Source organism: Salvia hispanica, chromosome 5 (genome assembly GCF_029641045.1).
Source record: "Salvia hispanica isolate PSC_SH4W2 chromosome 5, Shi_PSC_v1, whole genome shotgun sequence".
NCBI lineage: Eukaryota > Viridiplantae > Streptophyta > Magnoliopsida > Lamiales > Lamiaceae > Salvia > Salvia hispanica.
Window position 1 is genome coordinate 19,443,687 of NC_142696.1, and position 18,511 is coordinate 19,462,197.

At 34.2% G+C, this 18,511-nt stretch overlaps 3 protein-coding genes across 18 annotated transcripts; 2 read left to right on the forward strand and 1 right to left on the reverse strand.

The window, feature by feature from the left end:
• Nucleotides 1–2,072: 2,072 nt before the first annotated feature.
• LOC125187309 (golgin candidate 5-like) lies at nucleotides 2,073–6,317 on the reverse strand. Of its 16 annotated transcripts, none has more exons than XM_089057938.1 (14): nucleotides 6,013–6,312; nucleotides 5,799–5,906; nucleotides 5,282–5,340; nucleotides 5,135–5,173; nucleotides 4,514–4,640; nucleotides 4,145–4,437; nucleotides 3,979–4,062; nucleotides 3,829–3,894; nucleotides 3,670–3,754; nucleotides 3,438–3,590; nucleotides 3,027–3,143; nucleotides 2,751–2,952; nucleotides 2,558–2,617; nucleotides 2,073–2,346 (listed from the first exon to the last, which is right to left on the reverse strand). In XM_089057938.1, the coding sequence occupies exons 12-14, from the start codon at nucleotides 2,850–2,852 to the stop codon at nucleotides 2,161–2,163; spliced, it is 348 nt and encodes a 115-aa protein (XP_088914064.1). In that variant the 5' UTR covers nucleotides 2,853–2,952; nucleotides 3,027–3,143; nucleotides 3,438–3,590; nucleotides 3,670–3,754; nucleotides 3,829–3,894; nucleotides 3,979–4,062; nucleotides 4,145–4,437; nucleotides 4,514–4,640; nucleotides 5,135–5,173; nucleotides 5,282–5,340; nucleotides 5,799–5,906; nucleotides 6,013–6,312; the 3' UTR covers nucleotides 2,073–2,160. The 16 variants fall into 16 exon arrangements, with proteins under 16 accessions (XP_088914064.1, XP_088914063.1, XP_088914062.1 ...); XM_089057937.1 differs by having other exon boundaries at nucleotides 5,722–5,906; XM_089057936.1 differs by having other exon boundaries at nucleotides 5,635–5,906.
• Nucleotides 6,318–9,683: 3,366 nt separating this feature from the next.
• Nucleotides 9,684–11,179, forward strand: LOC125187673 (1-aminocyclopropane-1-carboxylate oxidase homolog 1-like). The gene is made up of 3 exons (XM_048084298.2): nucleotides 9,684–10,291; nucleotides 10,448–10,772; nucleotides 10,854–11,179. The coding sequence occupies exons 1-3, from the start codon at nucleotides 9,765–9,767 to the stop codon at nucleotides 11,106–11,108; spliced, it is 1,107 nt and encodes a 368-aa protein (XP_047940255.1). The 5' UTR covers nucleotides 9,684–9,764; the 3' UTR covers nucleotides 11,109–11,179.
• Nucleotides 11,180–11,314: 135 nt separating this feature from the next.
• On the forward strand, nucleotides 11,315–12,751 carry LOC148926413 (uncharacterized). Its single transcript, XM_089058056.1, has one exon. It carries the CDS (start codon nucleotides 11,525–11,527, stop codon nucleotides 12,614–12,616), a length of 1,092 nt encoding a protein of 363 aa, XP_088914182.1. The 5' UTR covers nucleotides 11,315–11,524; the 3' UTR covers nucleotides 12,617–12,751.
• The last annotated feature ends 5,760 nt before the right edge of the window (nucleotides 12,752–18,511 follow it).

The following is an 18,511-nucleotide window of genomic DNA, read 5'->3' on the forward strand; positions in this document are numbered from 1 at the left end:
GGCAATTTCACAACTGCACCATTAGATATGTATAGATTATTGTTGAATGCCCCCTAAATGTTTTAATTCCAATAATGGATACTCCTTAGTTGGAGTTTATCAAGAAAAATTGTTTAATGTGAGTTGTGGTGGAAGAATCAATTGTAAATCGTGTCATATTCTTATCTAATTTAAGAATTTTAGTTGTGTTAACTTATTTTGTTGAAAAATTGTAATTTTTTCTCAATTTATTAGAAAACTATATAAAGTAGAAAGAACTAGAAAAACAGTGGTACTCCAAAGTATTGTAAAAAAAGATGTTGACATCAACTTGGCCAACACAAGTCCTTGAAAATCTATCAATTACTTGACACGATCAAACTGGTGATGTACTCCATTTAATAAAAACTAAACTTCATTAAATAGTAGTACTCAGTTGGTTCTTCTCCAGCAAACTCAGTTTATTGTAGCGCTGTCAATAGCCATATGCAAGATAGAATATGATTTGTTTCCAATACATTTTTCAACTAATCTTATCTGTCATCTTTGCCTCATCATCCAAGTAAATATAACAGTTAAAGCATATTAGGGCGCCCCATGAGAAGCTAATGTTTATCCAGTACGAAATGAATTGACAACGTGCATGGCCCGAATTGAGGTCCTGGTTCTTCTGAATCACTCCTTGCAGAGTCTTTACTAGTGCACCACCGCTGCTCAAAGTAACCTACTTCTCCAACTATTTGAAACCCCTGCCCACGAAACCATTTGAAATGAATCATCAGATGTCGGATAGAGCATAGGCGAGCATGATACAGCAAGCATACAGTGCTTTCACCACTGTATTCTTGGCATACATGTCACCTGCTAGACCAAGAATCCTTCCTGGTGTTCCTACCATAATGTGAGGGCATTCATTCTTCAGAAGATCTTTGTGGATCTTAATGTTGACAGACTGCAATATTCAAAACAGAGAATATACAAATAAGACAAAAAAAACAGTACCAAATCATTTATCAAAGCAACAAACATATCTAGTCACACATATACGCAAGTCTAAACTTTAAACTCGTTCAGAAATAGGAAACATGCCTGATAAGCCAACTCCCTTGTGTGGCATAGCACAAGAGCTGCAACTCAACCTGTAACAGCTTCTATCTGCAGCAATGTCGAAATAACAAAAAACAGCAGTTTTCCCCATACCAGACTTGGCTTGGCAGATAACATCCATTCCCAAAATGGCTTGAGGTATGCACTCATGTTGAACTAATAAAGAACCAAAGAAATTTGATCCAAGGAAGCCTCAGTTTCAATTAAAAAAAAAAGGTTTACCATTCAATTTCTCCAAGGTAGAGCGATTTTCATGATTTACCTACCCTAAATATTTGCAGAAAATCATGGAAGTCATTTTTCATTTTATAAGTGGATACCATCACAAATGCCACAGTAGCAACATTGTTCACACGTGATTAAATCCCAAAACATAAATGTTCCAACGAAAGATACATCTCTCCATCTCAATTTAAAGTTTTTAAAATGTCAACATTATAGAAAACGAGATCATTGCTTGGGTTCGGTATTTCAACATGACTACTCAAGACTCTTTAGTTGATTTCAAAAAGTGTTATGTATGAACAAATTTTTGTAGCTTAACTTACTGCACACTCTTATATCGCACTATACAGAGTACAGTATACATCGATACACGCTAGATCGAACTAACTTGAGCCTTAAAAGTGGCAAAACTGAAGCCGTATACAATAATTTGTGGCAAAAATGCAACATACTGGAAGCCCGGAAATATTTATACACTATCATGAAGCAGTCATTGATGAACTTAGTATGTGAATCTGCAAACAGTACAATACAGATAACAGATGAACATGTGAGATGAATGAAATTATGATGGATAATCAACATTTCACCTTATTCACTAGCAAATTTACTTGCTCTCTGTACATCTCCTATAGATCAACAATATCAGCACGGATTTCTTCCAACAACACAAATTGTCCATTTCAATATCAGATTAGATGTCCACTTTGAATTTTTCAAATGAAAGCTAACATAAAAGGTGTTTTGTTTTGAAACAGTAATGATAAAATGCATGTGTTCAAAAGAAAACATGCTTGATATTTATAAACTTGGGGTTCTGATCAACATCCAGATAAGTTTTCTTTCTTCCTATACAAATGCATCACGGTGGAATAAAATAGTTAACGTTGGCAAGCTGTAGAGCAAAAAAAGTAGAGATAACTCTTCATCACGTTCACCCATCAGCTCCAGTGCAGCTGAGTGTCTCCTTCTGAGAGCTTCTAATTCTGCTCGAATTCCTGGTAGTGCAGCAGCTTCTGTCCGTAACTTTTCACACTGCAAGTACAATCCATAGCCATAAGGGGGGCTGAGGTTAAAAGAATTTTTTTTTCAGTAACTAGGAGGGTTTTGATCTGATCTTATTTATTCTGAAGTTATAATCCTGCTCTACAGCAATAACAACCTAAACTAGCTGGATAGATCAAAAGGAACTCATGTGCTTGCAAATCAGACACAAAGAAGATGAAAAACAACAACAAAACCTCACCTCTGCTGTTAGTTTGACTAATTCTTCTGCAAGCAAGTCACGAATGGATTCCAAAGAAGCCTGATTGATAGAAAAACTCCAGTTACTGGAAAGATTCTAAACAGAACACCTTCATACGAGGATAAATAATTAAGAGATAATTTTGCATAATTATCACTAGGTGTAGTAAACTGAACCAGATATCGCTCCATACCAATCTTGAAGCATATGATGCAAGCTCTCCCTCCTTTTGACGAAGAGCAGCTTCAAAAGTGTTGGATGTCATACTCTTCATATAATATGGACTCATGACCATCCCCGACACTTCTATTCATGAGCCCAAAGTGGTCTGCAAGAAAAAACTTTCTTCCATACTGTTCAAGCTGCTCGCACTCGAGTCTTACGAGTCAAATTGACTGTTAAAGTAGAGCATCAAAATCATCAGTAGACGAAACATACAAGTTTCTTGTGTATAGCAGATGGAAAATACCACTATCAAATCCAGCTGACTTCTGCCTAGCTATGGGAACTTGATCGGGGACGGTAGAAGATGAACGCGGGCAGCCCTTTCCTGATCCAGACGAGCAACCTTTTCCCGCTCTAGTTCCTGTTTACGTATAACAACCTTATCAATAAGCTAGTGTGTGGAACTAAAACTTCAACTAATTTTCAATCATTAATTTAGCCATATAAGGCGTTCGAGATTCATGCAAACATAAGGAGAAGTCCAGCCCAAAAAGTAAAACTATAAACAGGAACAAAATTTGCAGCATCAAGCATTACAGAACAAAGAGAGGCTAATAACGTAATTTCTGGCTAGAACTAAAAGTGCTACATGTTGAAGAAGCTCTTGATGCATCAGTGCATCATGCAACTCCTCCTTATGTTTTCTCCTTAGTACCTTCAATTCTTCTTCGAGCTGATTCACATGACTCTCATTGGTATCAGCTTCCTCCTTCAAAGCAAGATATTCCCGCCTATGGTCAGCTGCTTTATGTCTCTCCTTTTCAAGAGATCTTGTCAGCTGTGTCTGCTCAGCTCTAAGGCATGATATCTGCAAAACTCCTCTACCATAAGCTGATCTTCAATTTAATTAGCAAAGTTACTTTGATCAAGTATTAGAGTAAGAATACCTGAGCTTCAAGAACGTTTATCCAAGATGAAGTTTGAGTTAAACGTTCACTGATAGAGCGCAGCAGCGGAATTTGCCTCTGCTTCCTGTATTTATATCAAGAATTAATTTAGGTGCATCAAAACCATAATCACATGTAAGAGGCAAATCATTCAGAAACCTGAAGTCGTGAGTTTAGTGATCTCTCTACAGCAGCCCAAGCTTCAGCCCTTCTGGCTGCTGTTTCCTGAGATTAATCATTATGCATGAATGAGTACCGCAAGGTAAACAAATCTAATCATCTAAAAAGATACTGAGTGCACAGCAAAACCTGCATTGCTTCAATCTGCCTTAAAAGGGGTCTGGTGGAGTCGGGAACTTGTGTTATTAACTCCTCGCACCTACGCTCACTCGCCTAGAAATAATTCCACATTAAATGATATACATTGAGATGCTTTTCCAGCAAGAAGATCTATCATCGCAAAGGCCAAACTTACTTGATCTCGTTTTTGAAGATCTTCAATATCCTTACGAAGCTTATCTTCTCTGAAAACTGCCTGCAAGTTATTGGCAATCAATATACTGAGAAAGTAAACATATACTCCAGTCCATACCTTGATGGATGAATCAGGCTCAGAAGAAACATATACTCATAGATGGCATACTTGATGCTAGAAAACAACGACAAAACTAAGTGCTGAGCTTCAATACAATCTCAAGGACCAGATAAATTTATTGAACCTTGACCTTGAACTCCAAGGCTTGCATTTGAATGTATAAGAGAGGATTCCTGCCAAAAGAAAGTTGGCAAGGAAGTCAATTATTGAATCCATGTGAAGATACAATAGGTAATCTAGCTTACTTACCCTTTAAACTAAGAGATTGCTAGCCCCAAGTAATGATCCCAACAATTTCATCCCTGCCTCCATATATTATCATCTTTGAGTTCCACATCAAAAACATTTTAACTGGCATGCGGAGAGCACCAAAAACCTAGAATATGATGTACAACATAGTGTCATATTTCTCAACTATCTTAACTCACAAAAACATTAGAATGTGGAAAATAAGCACAAGCTTTTTCTCTAATCGATATGCAACATCACACCATTAATAATATTGGTAAGTATGCCAAAGCATGTCCAGCAATGCAGCAGAACCATGCTTATAAGGGTCAATTTTTCAGGCACTCCAAATATTTTTTTGTGAATCAAACAAATTATCCCTTAACTCTTACAATAGAATCACTCATTAGGAGTTCTTCTGCGAAGAGCTCAAACTCTCCGCTTGAAAGCTTGATCTGTCCTTCAACTTGAACAAGGCTAGATTGATTTCAAAATGCAAAAGAAGAAAAATAAATATATACTCCCGAGTGGATGTCTCTATAACAAGTTGGTTGGCAGTTCATTCCATTTAGAATGATCAAGTAAACAATATGGATTATATACCAAAAAGAGCTATACTGTTAAATATTCACTTCCACTGACCATAACATGGCTCCATAACAAGGGAGCAGCAGCCTTTGCCTGCTTGGAGATATAGACGTTTGTCAAAAATGGTTGAGGAAAGTCCAAGAGAAGTGTGTCCGTATAAGTAGATTTGTCATTAGTGCTGATGGTAAGGCTGCAAGGTACCTAATTATAAAAAGTACCAGCAGCACCAGCATTCTCAGGGAAACTGCGACGACTCCTTCCTGCACCATTGAATAATATATGGTGTTAGAACTAACTGGCTTATATACTCAAGCTCATAGGAAGCTTGCCAGATCGGAGGAATTTTACTAGCAATACTTATGTACCATATCATAACAAATATTTCAATTCTACAATGACAAGTGTTTCGATGTTAAAACATAAAAGTAGCTATATATGCAAACCGCCAACCTGTCTGATAGTTCTCTAGAGAATCAAACAAGTACCGTTACATAAAGCAGAGTATAAGTCTAGAATCACAACGAAGAAAGACATAAAGGTAGCGTAGGTCATACCGTGTACATATACAGGTTTACTATCAGTCTATCATCAAGAGACACAAACTGATGAGCTAGAGTCACTATCATCTGAATCAGACTTACTTCTAGGTTATGAAGTAAAGTATCCATATCACATTTTGTTGAAATATCAGATTCAGGTAACAGGGCAGCCTTCCTACCATCATGTAGTTGTCCAGAATTGACAAACTTCACTCTTGGCCTTCCCTGTGCCCTTTTGTGGTTTCAAATTCTTAGAATTACTAGACTCCTTAACTCCAAGCGCCTGCCTACACATGCCAAAAGAGAGAGAGAGAAAATCGAATTGGAGTTCAAAACGTACAAGTAGTAATTAGTGAAGCTATGCAGCTGGATAACAAGTCCGAAATCTCAGACCTCAGACGTGTGGCATTCGCTCTTGAGAGATTTCTTTGTCACAATTAACTCTGAATTCTTCAAACCACACGCTTCAATTGGCTACTCGAAGAAGAAATATGGCTACTAGGCTAGCCCGTGCAACTGCAGCTTCACTTATGGATTCTGCTGCTTCTTTGGAAGCCGAAATCTTCTTCTCTTCACTGGATAAGGTGGATTTCATAGTGGCCAATGGGAGGTGGCGTTTTTGCAACAATTCCTTTCGAAAATTCCTCATCCAAGATCAGCCAACAGTAGATGAAGTCTTATTTCTCCGTCTATCTTATACATTAAAAATTGAGTCATTGGGTCTATTTAAAAGACGAAGAGTAATCTAATAACATGCAACTTTTAGAGAAATTTATAAGATTGTCATTTAATTTTAAAAGTTATATTAAATTAAAAATGTATATGTAAGGGGCTAAAAACGTGTGATTCAAGATTGCTATTTCATTTTTAAAAATTAAATTAAATTAAAAATATATAATTAAAGGGCTAAAAGTGTGTGGTTAAGTGGAAGCAAATATGTTAAAACCACGATCATGCATGGAGGGAGTGGTAAGTGGGAGGTTTTACAAGGGTGGGGAAATCGAACATGCAAAAATGTTTCGTATTTATATATATGTAGTTAAGAGTGATTTAAATACTATGCTACGATAATTAGGAAAATGGAAAGATTTTAGTTATTTTGGTGATAATTAGGGGGAGTGGAATTGCAATGGTTTTTGTTGATAAATTGAATGGCTTGGAGGTGGAAAGGTTTTTAATTGAACATGCAAAAACGTTTACTATAGATGTGTAGTTAAGAGTGATTTGAATACAATGTTGTTGAAGATGAAAATCGTGCCATTGAGCTTAAAAATAGTTCAACTCTTGGGGGTTGGAAAAATTGTGTCTAAACAAGCTACGCATGCTCCACTTGAGCAACGCTGAGCTGAAGGGAATCAAGGTCTTGTGTGAGTATGTTATTGGATAACATAATTCTCATTGCAAAATTTTCTTTTGTGACTTATATGAAGATGTGAGTTTTGTTTTGGACCAAGGTTAGTTGTCTCATATAATCCATTATTCTTACTTATCTTTTACATGCCATTAGGAGCCTGGGGCGGACGATGAAGGGGAAAATGAGCCCGATGAAGAGGCTTGGGGGTTTAGATTAGTCTTGGATATAAATCACGTGTTTGGCTTGATTTATGTGGAATTAGTGGTGGTTGTTTGAGCTACAAGTGTTTGGCTTTATTTAATTAGTGGTGGTTGTTTGAGCTTCAAAATTTAGTTGAATTTAGTGGCTCGGATAGATGTAAATTTATTGTTATTTTTGATTTTTCCTTCGAATAATCTCGAGTGTTATTTCCCAAACACAATAATAAATTCAACAACAATTTCTCTCATAAATAATTAAATATTAATAAATTCACTTTTTATATCTATGTGAAGTTGATTTACAATAATTTATTTTTATTTAAATCGATATGCATATTTTATTTTAAGTTTAGATTTATCTTAACAAAACAATATCATGTGTTGGATTAGTTGCTAATTTTTAATCAAATTTGTTACTCCTTATTTTGTTGTATGTTAAATTATTTTACATGCATATTTTAATGAGGATTTTACTTAATTATTATAAATTTGAATTAATAAGGTGAATCGATGGACCAGTGGAAATCGATGGTGCGTGGACCATTCGAATATTTATTTAGATTGTTCGGACAAAAAATAGATTATTAGAGTGACATATTATATGGGATAGGAAAGTGATACTATTTGTGAAGTTGAAAAATTATTACATTTTCATTGTGAAGGTCTATATATATATAGACTGTCACTTTAAATTAGATATACTATTATAGTTTACATAAAACTGATTTTTGTTAAGAATAATTATTTTATAAAGTTGATACATAAAATTTTTTTTAGACCTTTTAGTATATTGGAGGAAGTGAATAGACTCCAAATAAAAAAAGTGAAAAGGTTTTGGAGTTATACCTGTTGATTAGTAGGAATATTTCTTTAATTGTTTTAATATTAAATTAATGTTGTAGTGACTAATTGTATTTGTGTTTTATTAAAGACGTGAGTAGATATTTTATTGATAAAGAACTTTAATAGTGTTCGTTAAAATCAACAGGTAATGTAGAGTATAAATAAGTTTTTCAAAATTTATGGTGATTCCTCTTTTGTTCAATTCTTTTATGATAGTATTTTCTCCTATGATTTAACATTGTAATATTATAATTTGTGATTAATTGTTTCATACTCCTATTATTGATCTATATTTATTATATACATATTTCATATAATGATATTGTTTCTAATTTTATTTAATAAATTTATAACCTAAATTATATTTTTAAAAAATATTTTACTCCGTGCTATGCACGGGTGTAATACTAGTTATGCATTAAAATTTGAGTCATCCTTAATTGGTCTATTTAAAAGACGGAGAGAATATTCCTGAAAATTTATTACTTATTTTTATTTCATCATTTTTAACATTTTTGACCATACATTCCCCTTAATTCATTCACACTCATATTTTATTACTCCATAAAACTAATTCTTCATCCGTCCCAATTAAGTTGAGACATAACTTTTGAGCATATAGATTAAGAATTGTATTGAAAAGTATGAGAGAGAAATAAAATAAGAAAGATAAATAGAGATTAAAGTAGATAGTGGAATAATATAAGAGTGATTGGATGTTTTATTTTTTTGTTAAAAAATAAAATAAGTCAACTTAGTTCAGACATCTCAAAAACGAATACAACTCTAACTTAGTTGGGACGGAAGAAGTATATAAAAGTAGGACATGTCCACTAACTTTTTCAATGAACTTGTTATTCATTTTTTAAAACCTGTATACCATTAAATGATGAAAATTATTAAGGAATGAGGGAGTACATTCAAAACGATTAAATTTAGGCCTTTGGAACGTGTAAATTCCATGTATATGACACGGTCTGCGTAATCATTTTTTTTTTGGGCACAACAACTATTGATTTTTGTCTCATGCCATGATATAATTTAATTTATATTAGTGAGACCAATGTGCTCGGTTATGCCATATAGAGAATGCGTAAAAAGTACTTATAAATAAGTATACATTTACAAGATAGAGTTTATTTTTGCGATGAAATGACAAACATTTTCAATTAATATTATCCATCACACATTTTTTCATTCAAATAAATTGACTTCCTAGACGTGATAAAATCCTAAAAGCAGTAAAAGCATGCTGAGTGGAACTGTGACATATATATACTAGTATGTAAATGGCACGAGTATTCGACAATCTTTTTATATCTCAAACTTCATCCTTTGTTCATTTTAACTTAACTAACACTTAACAGAATATAATTTGGTTATGTCACATAGCTAATGCGTAAGAAGTATCAATAGTCATATGCAAGATAGAATTTGATTATTTTTTCAATAAAAAGAACAAACATTTTTCAACTAATCTTATCTGTAATCTATTTTTCCAATAAAAAGAACAAACATTTTTCAACTAATCTTATCTGTAATCTATTTTTTCAATCAAACAAATCGATTTCAATTTAGACATGTGATACACTTTAAAAAGCATAAAAAACGTGCTAAGTTGAAACTATTGCATATACTAGCATGTCCTTATTCCCAATCATCATCAGTCTATTGAGATAAGACACTGAGAGAATATAAACCATGTAAACTTCTTCATAAACATATGATCACCATAAACACCCAAATAAATGGCCCAAGGGATCGATTCATCAGCTGTTTATCAACAATACGATCGCATCGAAATGCTCAAAGCTTTCGACGACACAAAAGCCGGCGTCAAAGGCCTCTGCGATTCGGGTTTGTTCCAGCTCCCACAAATCTTCGTGAGGCCACCGGAGGAGCTGGCTGCGGAGCTGAAACACAAAAAGGGTCAAGTCCAAGTTCCGGTGATCAATCTGCGCGGCATCGACGGTTGCGGTAGGCGAAGGGAGATTGTTGAACAAGTGAGAAGCGCTGCTGAAACATGGGGGTTTTTCCAAGTGGTGAGCCACGGGATTCCTCAATCTGTTTGCGATGGAATGATCGATGGGGTGCGCCGTTTCCACGAGCAGGATGTGGATGAGAAGAAGAGGTATTATACTCGGGATACAACCAAAAGTGTGAGATATCAAAGCAGCTATGATCTCTTCATGTCCAAAACTGCAACCTGGAAAGATACCTTGACCATTTCGTGTGATTCAAGCTTTGATCGTGATGAACTGCCCTCTGTTTGCAGGTTTAATTTTTTTGAAGCATATGCTTTATAGTACTACTAATTTAATTTTATTTGCAAAATACTCTGTTTCGATAGCTAAATATATGGGGACAGAGGACAGTGCTATAATGTTACAGACCAAACAGGAGAACTTATTCAAATGTTTACTAATGACAGAGATTCGTCAGTGGAGTACTCAAAACATGTGGAAAGTTTGGGGAATATTCTGCTGGGGCTATTATCTGAGGCACTGGGACTAAACACTGATTTTCTGGGGAAGATGGAATGTTCGAAGGGGCATCGTCTCCATTGCCACTACTATCCGGCATGCCCTGAGCCTCAACTTGCAATCGGAACTTGCAAGCATTCGGATGCTGGATTCCTCACAATTCTTCTACAAAACCAACTTGTTTGCGGCCTCCAGGTTCTGTGTGAAGGCCAATGGATCGACATTCAACCGGTTGAAGGAGCTTTAGTCGTCAACATCGGTGATCTTCTTCAGGTAAGGAAATGCTTCAAAGATTGTGATTCGTGACTTCAAATTCAATATTTTAGTAATTTGATGTTGTTTTTGATGGAGCAGTTGGTGTCGAATGGGAAATTAAGAAGCAATGAGCATAGAGCAATAGCAAATCGGATGGGACCAAGAATTTCTGTGGCATGTTTTTTCTCAGGGCCCATAGATAACACAAGTAAGATTTATGGGCCAATTGAGGAGCTGATAACAAAACAAAATCCTGCAGTTTACAAAGCTGTTGCGATGGGTGATTATTTAATGAATTTCCTGACTACTGGAATGGATGATTATCGTGCTCTTGATTATTACAAGAATAGTTAGTAAAATTATATACTCCCTACACGTAATTCAGTCATCTTTTTTATTACAAGAATAGTTAGTAAACTTATTCACTTTTATTGTATTATCTCTCTCTATTTAGAGCATCCACAATGGATGCCCGATCGCGCGCCCAATCGGCCGAGATCGGGCTCGGGCACGGTCGGGCATCCATTGCAGCCCTCGGTCGCGCCCGATCCCGAGCCCGAGCCCGACCGATCGGGCGTGAGCTCGGGCGCCCATTGCAGAGCCGCGCCCGAGCCCGAGCCCGAGCCCGAGCCCGAGCCATATTTTATTTTATTTTTTTTAATTATTTAACCCTAATTTAAACCACTATAAATACTCCATTTTCTTCACTTTTCACACACCAAACCTTTCACTTTCTCTTCTATATTCTCTCAATATCCACACTTCCAACAATGGATCCGAGTCAATACCCGAGCCCGAATAATGTCGACGACGATATGCCGATGTTTGGAGGAGGAAGCGGCGGCCGCGGCGCTCGGTGGCCCGGCCACGAAGACTACCGGGTTGAGACGCCTGGATCTGTGGGATCCACTTTCGTCTCCGACTCTGAGTTCGATCCGTTCTTCGGCACCGAGGAGTATCGGGTTGAGGATATGGAACCTAGTTGTGGGCAACCTCCTGCCCCTGTGCGGCCGCCGCCGAAGAAAGGGAAGAAGAAGATGGCGCGGAAAGAAAAGGCGTCATCGGTTCCAGTCCCACTCCCAGACGATGAGCCGAACGAGGAGTACGCAACAGGGCGTACTGACTACGAGTTGGATGAGTACCTGAAGGTGGCTCAGTGTTGGGTCGATGTATCGGAGGATTCGATAGCCTCCAACAACCAGACTTCGGCCAGGATGTGGGATCGCATTGAGGAACGCTACAACGAGGTAAAACCGAAGTGGGCGTTCAAGCGGACCAAGGTTCAGCTGCGCAAGTGTTGGGATCGGATCAAGCTCCACGTCAACAACTTTTGCTATATCTACAACAGGAACAGGGACAGAAGAGCTAGCGGTGAGAGCATGGAGGATGTCCTCAACAAGTCGTTGTCCGAGTACCAACAACAGTTCGGGCAGTTCAAGCTGTACAATGTTTGGCTGATCTTGAAGGACAAGGAGAAGTTCAACGGAGTGATACCGGTTGGATCCTCGGCTCCGAAGCAGACGAAGAACACCGTCGCTGGCGATTACACGAGCAGCGGCCCATCTCCTGTGGATCTGAACGCTGAGCCGGAAGGGAGTTCCGGCACGCCTACGTCTACTTTTAGACGTCCCATTGGTACCAAGGTTGCCAAAGCCCAGGCCAAAGGGAAGGCGAAGACGGGCGCGTCTGGATCAGCGGCCCCCCGCAGGCTGCGCCTGCTCCATCTGTTCAGCTCATGGACAGGGCGATCGAAGAGTTCGGAGGTTATCGCGAGGTGGTTGAGTATAGGTTTATACTTGACGCCCAAAACAGCCTTCGTGAAGAAACCGATCCGGAAGCCCGACAGAGGACTAAGAATATGATCAAGAATTTGGCGCAGAGGTTGAATTTGGATGACTAGTTTGGTTTTTTCTTTTTTTTAGTATTTTAGTTTTAAGTAATGTAGTTTTTTTTTTTTTTATTGCATTTGTGGTGTTTGAAATAATATATTTTGATAATTTATAGTAATTAAAAACAAATTAAAAAAGTAATGATTTAAAATTGAAATGAAAAGTGGATAAGAGATAGGGCATGCACTAGAGCTCCACTATTGCAAAAAGATAGGGCATGCTAACGTGGCAACCACTAGGGCTCTCAATAGGGCTTCCACTAGGGCATCCATTGTGGATGCCCTTAACACTATATGTTTGGTACGGTAGATAATCATTTTGGGATGGTTCATCCCTATTCCCTAGATAAGTCATCTACTTTACTAAAAATGCCTATATCGAAAAGAAATGTCTAATACCATGGAATGATGAAAGTACATTATAATTTTACATAAAAAAATTAATTTTTTATATTTAGGAATATTTGAAGTTCAAAGTATGTGAGTATAAAATTATTTCTATTCTAGTGGCTAAATTGGATGAAGTTCAAAGTATTTATCAGAAAATTTGAAAAACACGTGAATATATTAATTTTAGCACTTGCCAAAAACTATGGAAAAAATTGGTCACTTTGTAGAACAGATTGCGACTTTCCAATTATTTTCGACCTTTAATTGAACGGATTGACGAACACATGTGTTGACTACTTTACTTTGATTATTTCAATTGAGATATGACATATTTGGATCAATTCTAAAATAATTTCATTATTTTGATGAAGTTATAGTAGTTTAAATCCATCTAATATTAAATACTAGATTTTACAGTAAAATTGAAGCTATTATGTATTTCGTTTGATTTTTAATATACCATTAGAAATGGTCTAATTGTGATAGACATATTAAAGAATCACCCGTCGATCTTGGATCAATTAATCCTGATATTGATTATTTCAAAATAATTGGATTTAATATATCACCGATGTATAAAATCAGTTTCCATGATTGATAATCGAGAATACAATTAAAGGGAATTTATATGGACTATAAAACCCATGTACCTAAGTAAAGGTTTGTTTACATAATTAATGTAAGCAAAGAATTATAAATTTATCGGATTCGTGTTGATGGATTCAAGATCAAAAGTTGGGTGGGCCGTATGTGATAGGCACCTAAAAGTATTCAAAGAGTTGGACATAGTTAGTAGTTAGTACCTTCAGTAGCTGCGTCGAAGCAGCCTTATCCGACGACAGAAAATAAATTTTATTTATCATGTACTCCTAGTATGTATCAACTTAAAAAATAAAAATTGATTTCAAAGTGATAATATTTCAACAATTTATAAATAATTCAAAATAAATCATGATTAATATGTATTTCAATTTTATTTCACTTCCTTAATTTGAAAAACTGTCGATGGTTGTTGCTATTGTAGTGCAACTACATCTCAGTCATCCGTCTCATAAAAATATGTGCACTTTCTATTTTCGTCCGCCTCACAAAAACATGTGCATTACATTTTTAAAAATTTATATTAATTTAATAATGTAAGTCCCACTATCAACTAACATTACTTTAACTATCATTCACCTCATCTCTCTTACTTTATCATACAACTAGTATTATCACCCGTGCTATGCACGGGACATAAACTTTCAAACAATGAAGAAAAATTCTAAGATAAGTGGAATAAAATAAAAGGAGGATAAAGAGAATATAATGATGATTATAGTTAAAAATATGTGTTAATTAAAATAAATATTCATAATGTTATAAATAATTAAAAATAGAGGGAACATCATTTTTGGTCCATGAACTTTGTCAAAGTACTATCATTTTAGGTTCGTAAACTTTGAAAATATCATTTGAGGTCCATCAACTATGGAGTAATATCATTTGAAGTACTTTTTTACTATTTCCAAGTTTTTTTGGAAAAAAATACCCTCAATATTTTTAAGGGTATATATTTTTAATAAACTTATGATATACTCATATTTTTTATAAATATCTTTACTATATATTTTTGATGAATTTTCTAAATATAATTTGACCTTCAATATTATCACCTAATTTTGTGACATGCAAGAAATAATCCTTATTTAATTTTTTTATTATTAAAGAAGTTCTATATTCAATTTTAAAATTCTTTAATATAAATAATTGAAAAAGCAATTTAACTCGCATGTCACAAAATTAAGTGATAATATTGAAGGTCAAATTATATTTAGAAAAATCATCAAAAATATATTGTAAAGATATTTATAAAAAATATGAGTATATGATAAGTTTATTAAAAATATATACCCTTTAAGGTATTGAGGGTATTTTCGTCCAGAAAAAACTTGGAAATAGTAAAAGAGTACTTCAAATGATATTATCCCATAGTTGATGGACCTCAAATGATATTTTCAAAGTTCACGGACCTAAAATGATACTTTGGCAAAGTTCGTGGACTAAAAAAAAGTTTCCTCTTAAAAATATTATGAACAATAACAAAAGAGGAAATGTACTTCTCTCATCCTACTCTAAAAGAAACATTTCATATTCGGCAAACGATTTTATATAGTTTTAATTTCTGATATGAGTGGAATAAAATTAAATAAAATAAATGAAAAAAAAATGTGACTAAAGAGTATGAGTTAAGTATAATAATATACACATAAAAGATGTGACTAAGGATCAAAGAGATAAAAAAACATATACTTTGAATAAATAAATAGTTTAACAATTTTACATGTCATACGGTGAATATCAAAATCTTGTCACCAAAATAAATAATTTTAAATAATCGTATTTCATTGAACCATGATATACTTAGAAAAATATATATAACACAATTAAATAATATTACATTTCTTCGGTATATATGATATTCCCCCTGGAATCCCGGTTGGGATAAACTAATAAAAAATGCCTACAAAGTAAATAAAAAATGTTAAAAGTGGGTCCCAACATCCATAACAATATTTATTTATTACACTCAATTAAAAATGGATCTCAACATCCACCACAATATATATTTATTATACACTCATACATTTTTTTAAAACATGTGCCCGACTCAACCGAAACTCCTAAAGCGAGACGGAGGGAATATATATTTTTAATTAATGCCCTACATGACACCATATTATCATATGTTCATCTCAATATATTTATTTTTAAAATATAAATTAATAATATTAAACTTATATTGTCATAACTTTCATATGTCAAATATTAGATTAAGCCGACATGAGCAGATGGATGCCCAAGTAAAAGTTTTTTCACAATTAATAAATTTGCTTTTACCCATACTAAATTCAATACATGATACTATTCATAAATATAATATTCTGAGAAGCATCAAAAAAGAAATACTCCCTCTATCCATTAAAATAGAAATATTTTTCTTTTTAGATTGTCCCATTAAAAACAAACATTTCCTAAAATAAAAATAATTTTATCTCTACTTTTCTCCCTCTTACTTTATATTCTTTTACACTCTCTCTCATTTACTTACAAAACAACACTATAGAAAATCTTGTGCCAAAAGCAAATGTTTTATATTTATTGAAACGGAGATCCAAAGTGATAGAGTATATAACACTATCCAAGTAGAATAAATCCAAATCAACTCAATTATAACTATACATACTAATTTTAGGAGATTTCTTTATTAAATTATTGTGTGCCAGATTTAAATTGCACATAATAACTTAATCTTATTAGTGTATAATTAATTATGCATTTTTTCTAGGCTCGACTATTGAAAATGTATAAAATTTAATTTGAAGTAGAAATAATAAAACTTAAATTCGATAAAAAAAAGTTACAGATTTTATGCTGTCATTACTTTTATCTTCCATAGAGAAAAATTTCAAAAAAAGATTCCACTTAAATATATGAAGTACCTGCTATATATTTTTCCTCTTCATTGGAATAACTCTATACTACTACTATAACATAATCCAAACAATTTATAAGCCCAAATATTTGCTCAAGTTCAGAGAATTCCCCACCCGCTTATTCTTCCGCCCAAGCAGCAGACAAAACCACCGCATGCTCTCTACTTGGTCACCAAATATTTATCTGAAATTGAAATTTTTTTAACAATAGACATTCTTCATCGTTTACTTTCCAAGTTGTCCTCATATTACCATTTCATCGGTCGAAAATGCACAAGATTGTAGTGTGGGCTAAAACACTACATCTCGTTGTTTTGATTTTATCAATATTCCCCAAAAAAACCAAATTGGAGACTTTTTTTTATGAACCATTTTTTGTTCTTTTACATCGCCTTTTGAGAGCTTTTATTTTACACCAACACGGCAATACCGACATTTGTCAATTTTGTCAAACAAGATATCATAATTTAATAGTACTACTGTTTTTTTTTTAAATGTTGTATGAGTTTTTTCTATTCCTTGCCACTTTTGCCATTTTTTTTCCTTAGTGTTTTTATTGTTTATGTCTGTTTGATTACATGGAGTACTGCTACACAGCAATGGTTGTGCTGCTGTTGGGTCTTCGGTTATTGCATTCCTTTCTTCTCTCTTCTTCATTGATGTTATTCTTTATCATTCCGGAAGACAATTATAGATAAGGTCTTAGTGCATACTATAAGGTTCTAAAATGCCTTCATTGATATGTTCATGAGTTGAGGCTCACCAACATTTATATCAATAGCTATAAAATGAGTACATCCACTTCTTAATGTGATATGATTTGGTTTAAGCAAATATCTTACATGTATATCTTCTCTTCTTCCTCTGTTTTTATCTCTTTTGGCCCACTTCTATTTTTTTGCAATTTAATAATTAATTTATGACGTACTGCTTGCATTCTGTATTATGCGTTGATGGATTCCTCTCTTCTCAACTTATTCCTTTCACCTTCCTTTCTGCAAAAGGTAAAATGTCATTCTAAGATAGGAGCAGTAGAGTTTATGAGAGTAATTGTTAAACGACTATTCAGATAGAAATTTTGTGACTAAACTGATGAAAATTGAAAGGCGATGAATGTTGTGAATAAGAACATGTTTACTAAACATGTAAAATTGAGAGAGAAACTGAATTAGATTGTGAAATTATGTTATTAGAAATTCCTCAGTTTCATATTTATAGACTCTTAAAACTTCTCTAGTAAACCATTTTACATGATGGATAATAGCTTTTATCTTATTTACTTATTTATATGCAAAATTGTTCATCATATTTCGATATTAAAATCAGTTTTTTATTTGATAAATTTAAAAATTGATACGACCGCCTCTGATATGTAATATGCCAACTCAATCTTGATGTGACCGCATCTTTTATGACATATATCACAACTCAAAAATTTTATCTCATTTCCCCGAGAAGACACAAAGATTTCTCACTGTAAAAGTTTCTAAACTTTTCTATGCAAAATTTATTAGGAAGACGCAAAATAGAGAAAAATAAATAAATTATTGTACCTGCTGACAACAAACAGATACGAGGTAACAAAAAAGAAGAATAAAGATTACAACATTAGCAGAATTGAGAAAAGAAGCATAAAAACTAAAAATCATGGAGTACAAAAGTAAATGAAGTTCATATATTTTGAAAAACTTAACATTAAGAAAAATATTAATTGTCCATAACAAAACAAAAAGTGAGATATTAAAGGCATCTTAAAAAAAAATTAAAAAAAATCATAGCTCCCGCATAAACATATGTCAAGTGTCAAGATAACAAAGAAATCATAATGCCAGTGAGTAAAAAATAAAAGTAAAAGTAAAAGTTAACAACAAATAAGTTTTACTATGTAATTGAAAACCCCAAAAGCTGCACAAACCCCACCGTACAAATCAATGATACTATTGCCCTACTCCTCATACCTCCAATCTGAAATGAAAACCAGATTATTGTGTCTGAAATCAAGA

What these genes read in the sequence shown, in the direction of transcription:
- LOC125187673 (XM_048084298.2), top strand. Translation starts at nt 9,765, where the DNA reads ATGGCCCAAGGGATCGATTCATCAGCTGTTTATCAACAATACGATCGC. An exon ending in GAACTGCCCTCTGTTTGCAG is followed by an intron (nt 10,292 to 10,447) that starts GTTTAATTTTTT and finishes TACTAATGACAG; the next exon opens with AGATTCGTCAGTGGAGTACT. An exon ending in ACATCGGTGATCTTCTTCAG is followed by an intron (nt 10,773 to 10,853) that starts GTAAGGAAATGC and finishes TTGATGGAGCAG; the next exon opens with TTGGTGTCGAATGGGAAATT.
- LOC125187309 (XM_089057941.1), bottom strand. Translation starts at nt 2,852, where the DNA reads ATGGTCATGAGTCCATATTATATGAAGAGTATGACATCCAACACTTTT. An exon ending in CATCATATGCTTCAAGATTG is followed by an intron (nt 2,618 to 2,750) that starts GTATGGAGCGAT and finishes TCTATCAATCAG; the next exon opens with GCTTCTTTGGAATCCATTCG. An exon ending in TAGTCAAACTAACAGCAGAG is followed by an intron (nt 2,347 to 2,557) that starts GTGAGGTTTTGT and finishes TTGTACTTGCAG; the next exon opens with TGTGAAAAGTTACGGACAGA.
- LOC148926413 (XM_089058056.1), top strand. Translation starts at nt 11,525, where the DNA reads ATGGATCCGAGTCAATACCCGAGCCCGAATAATGTCGACGACGATATG.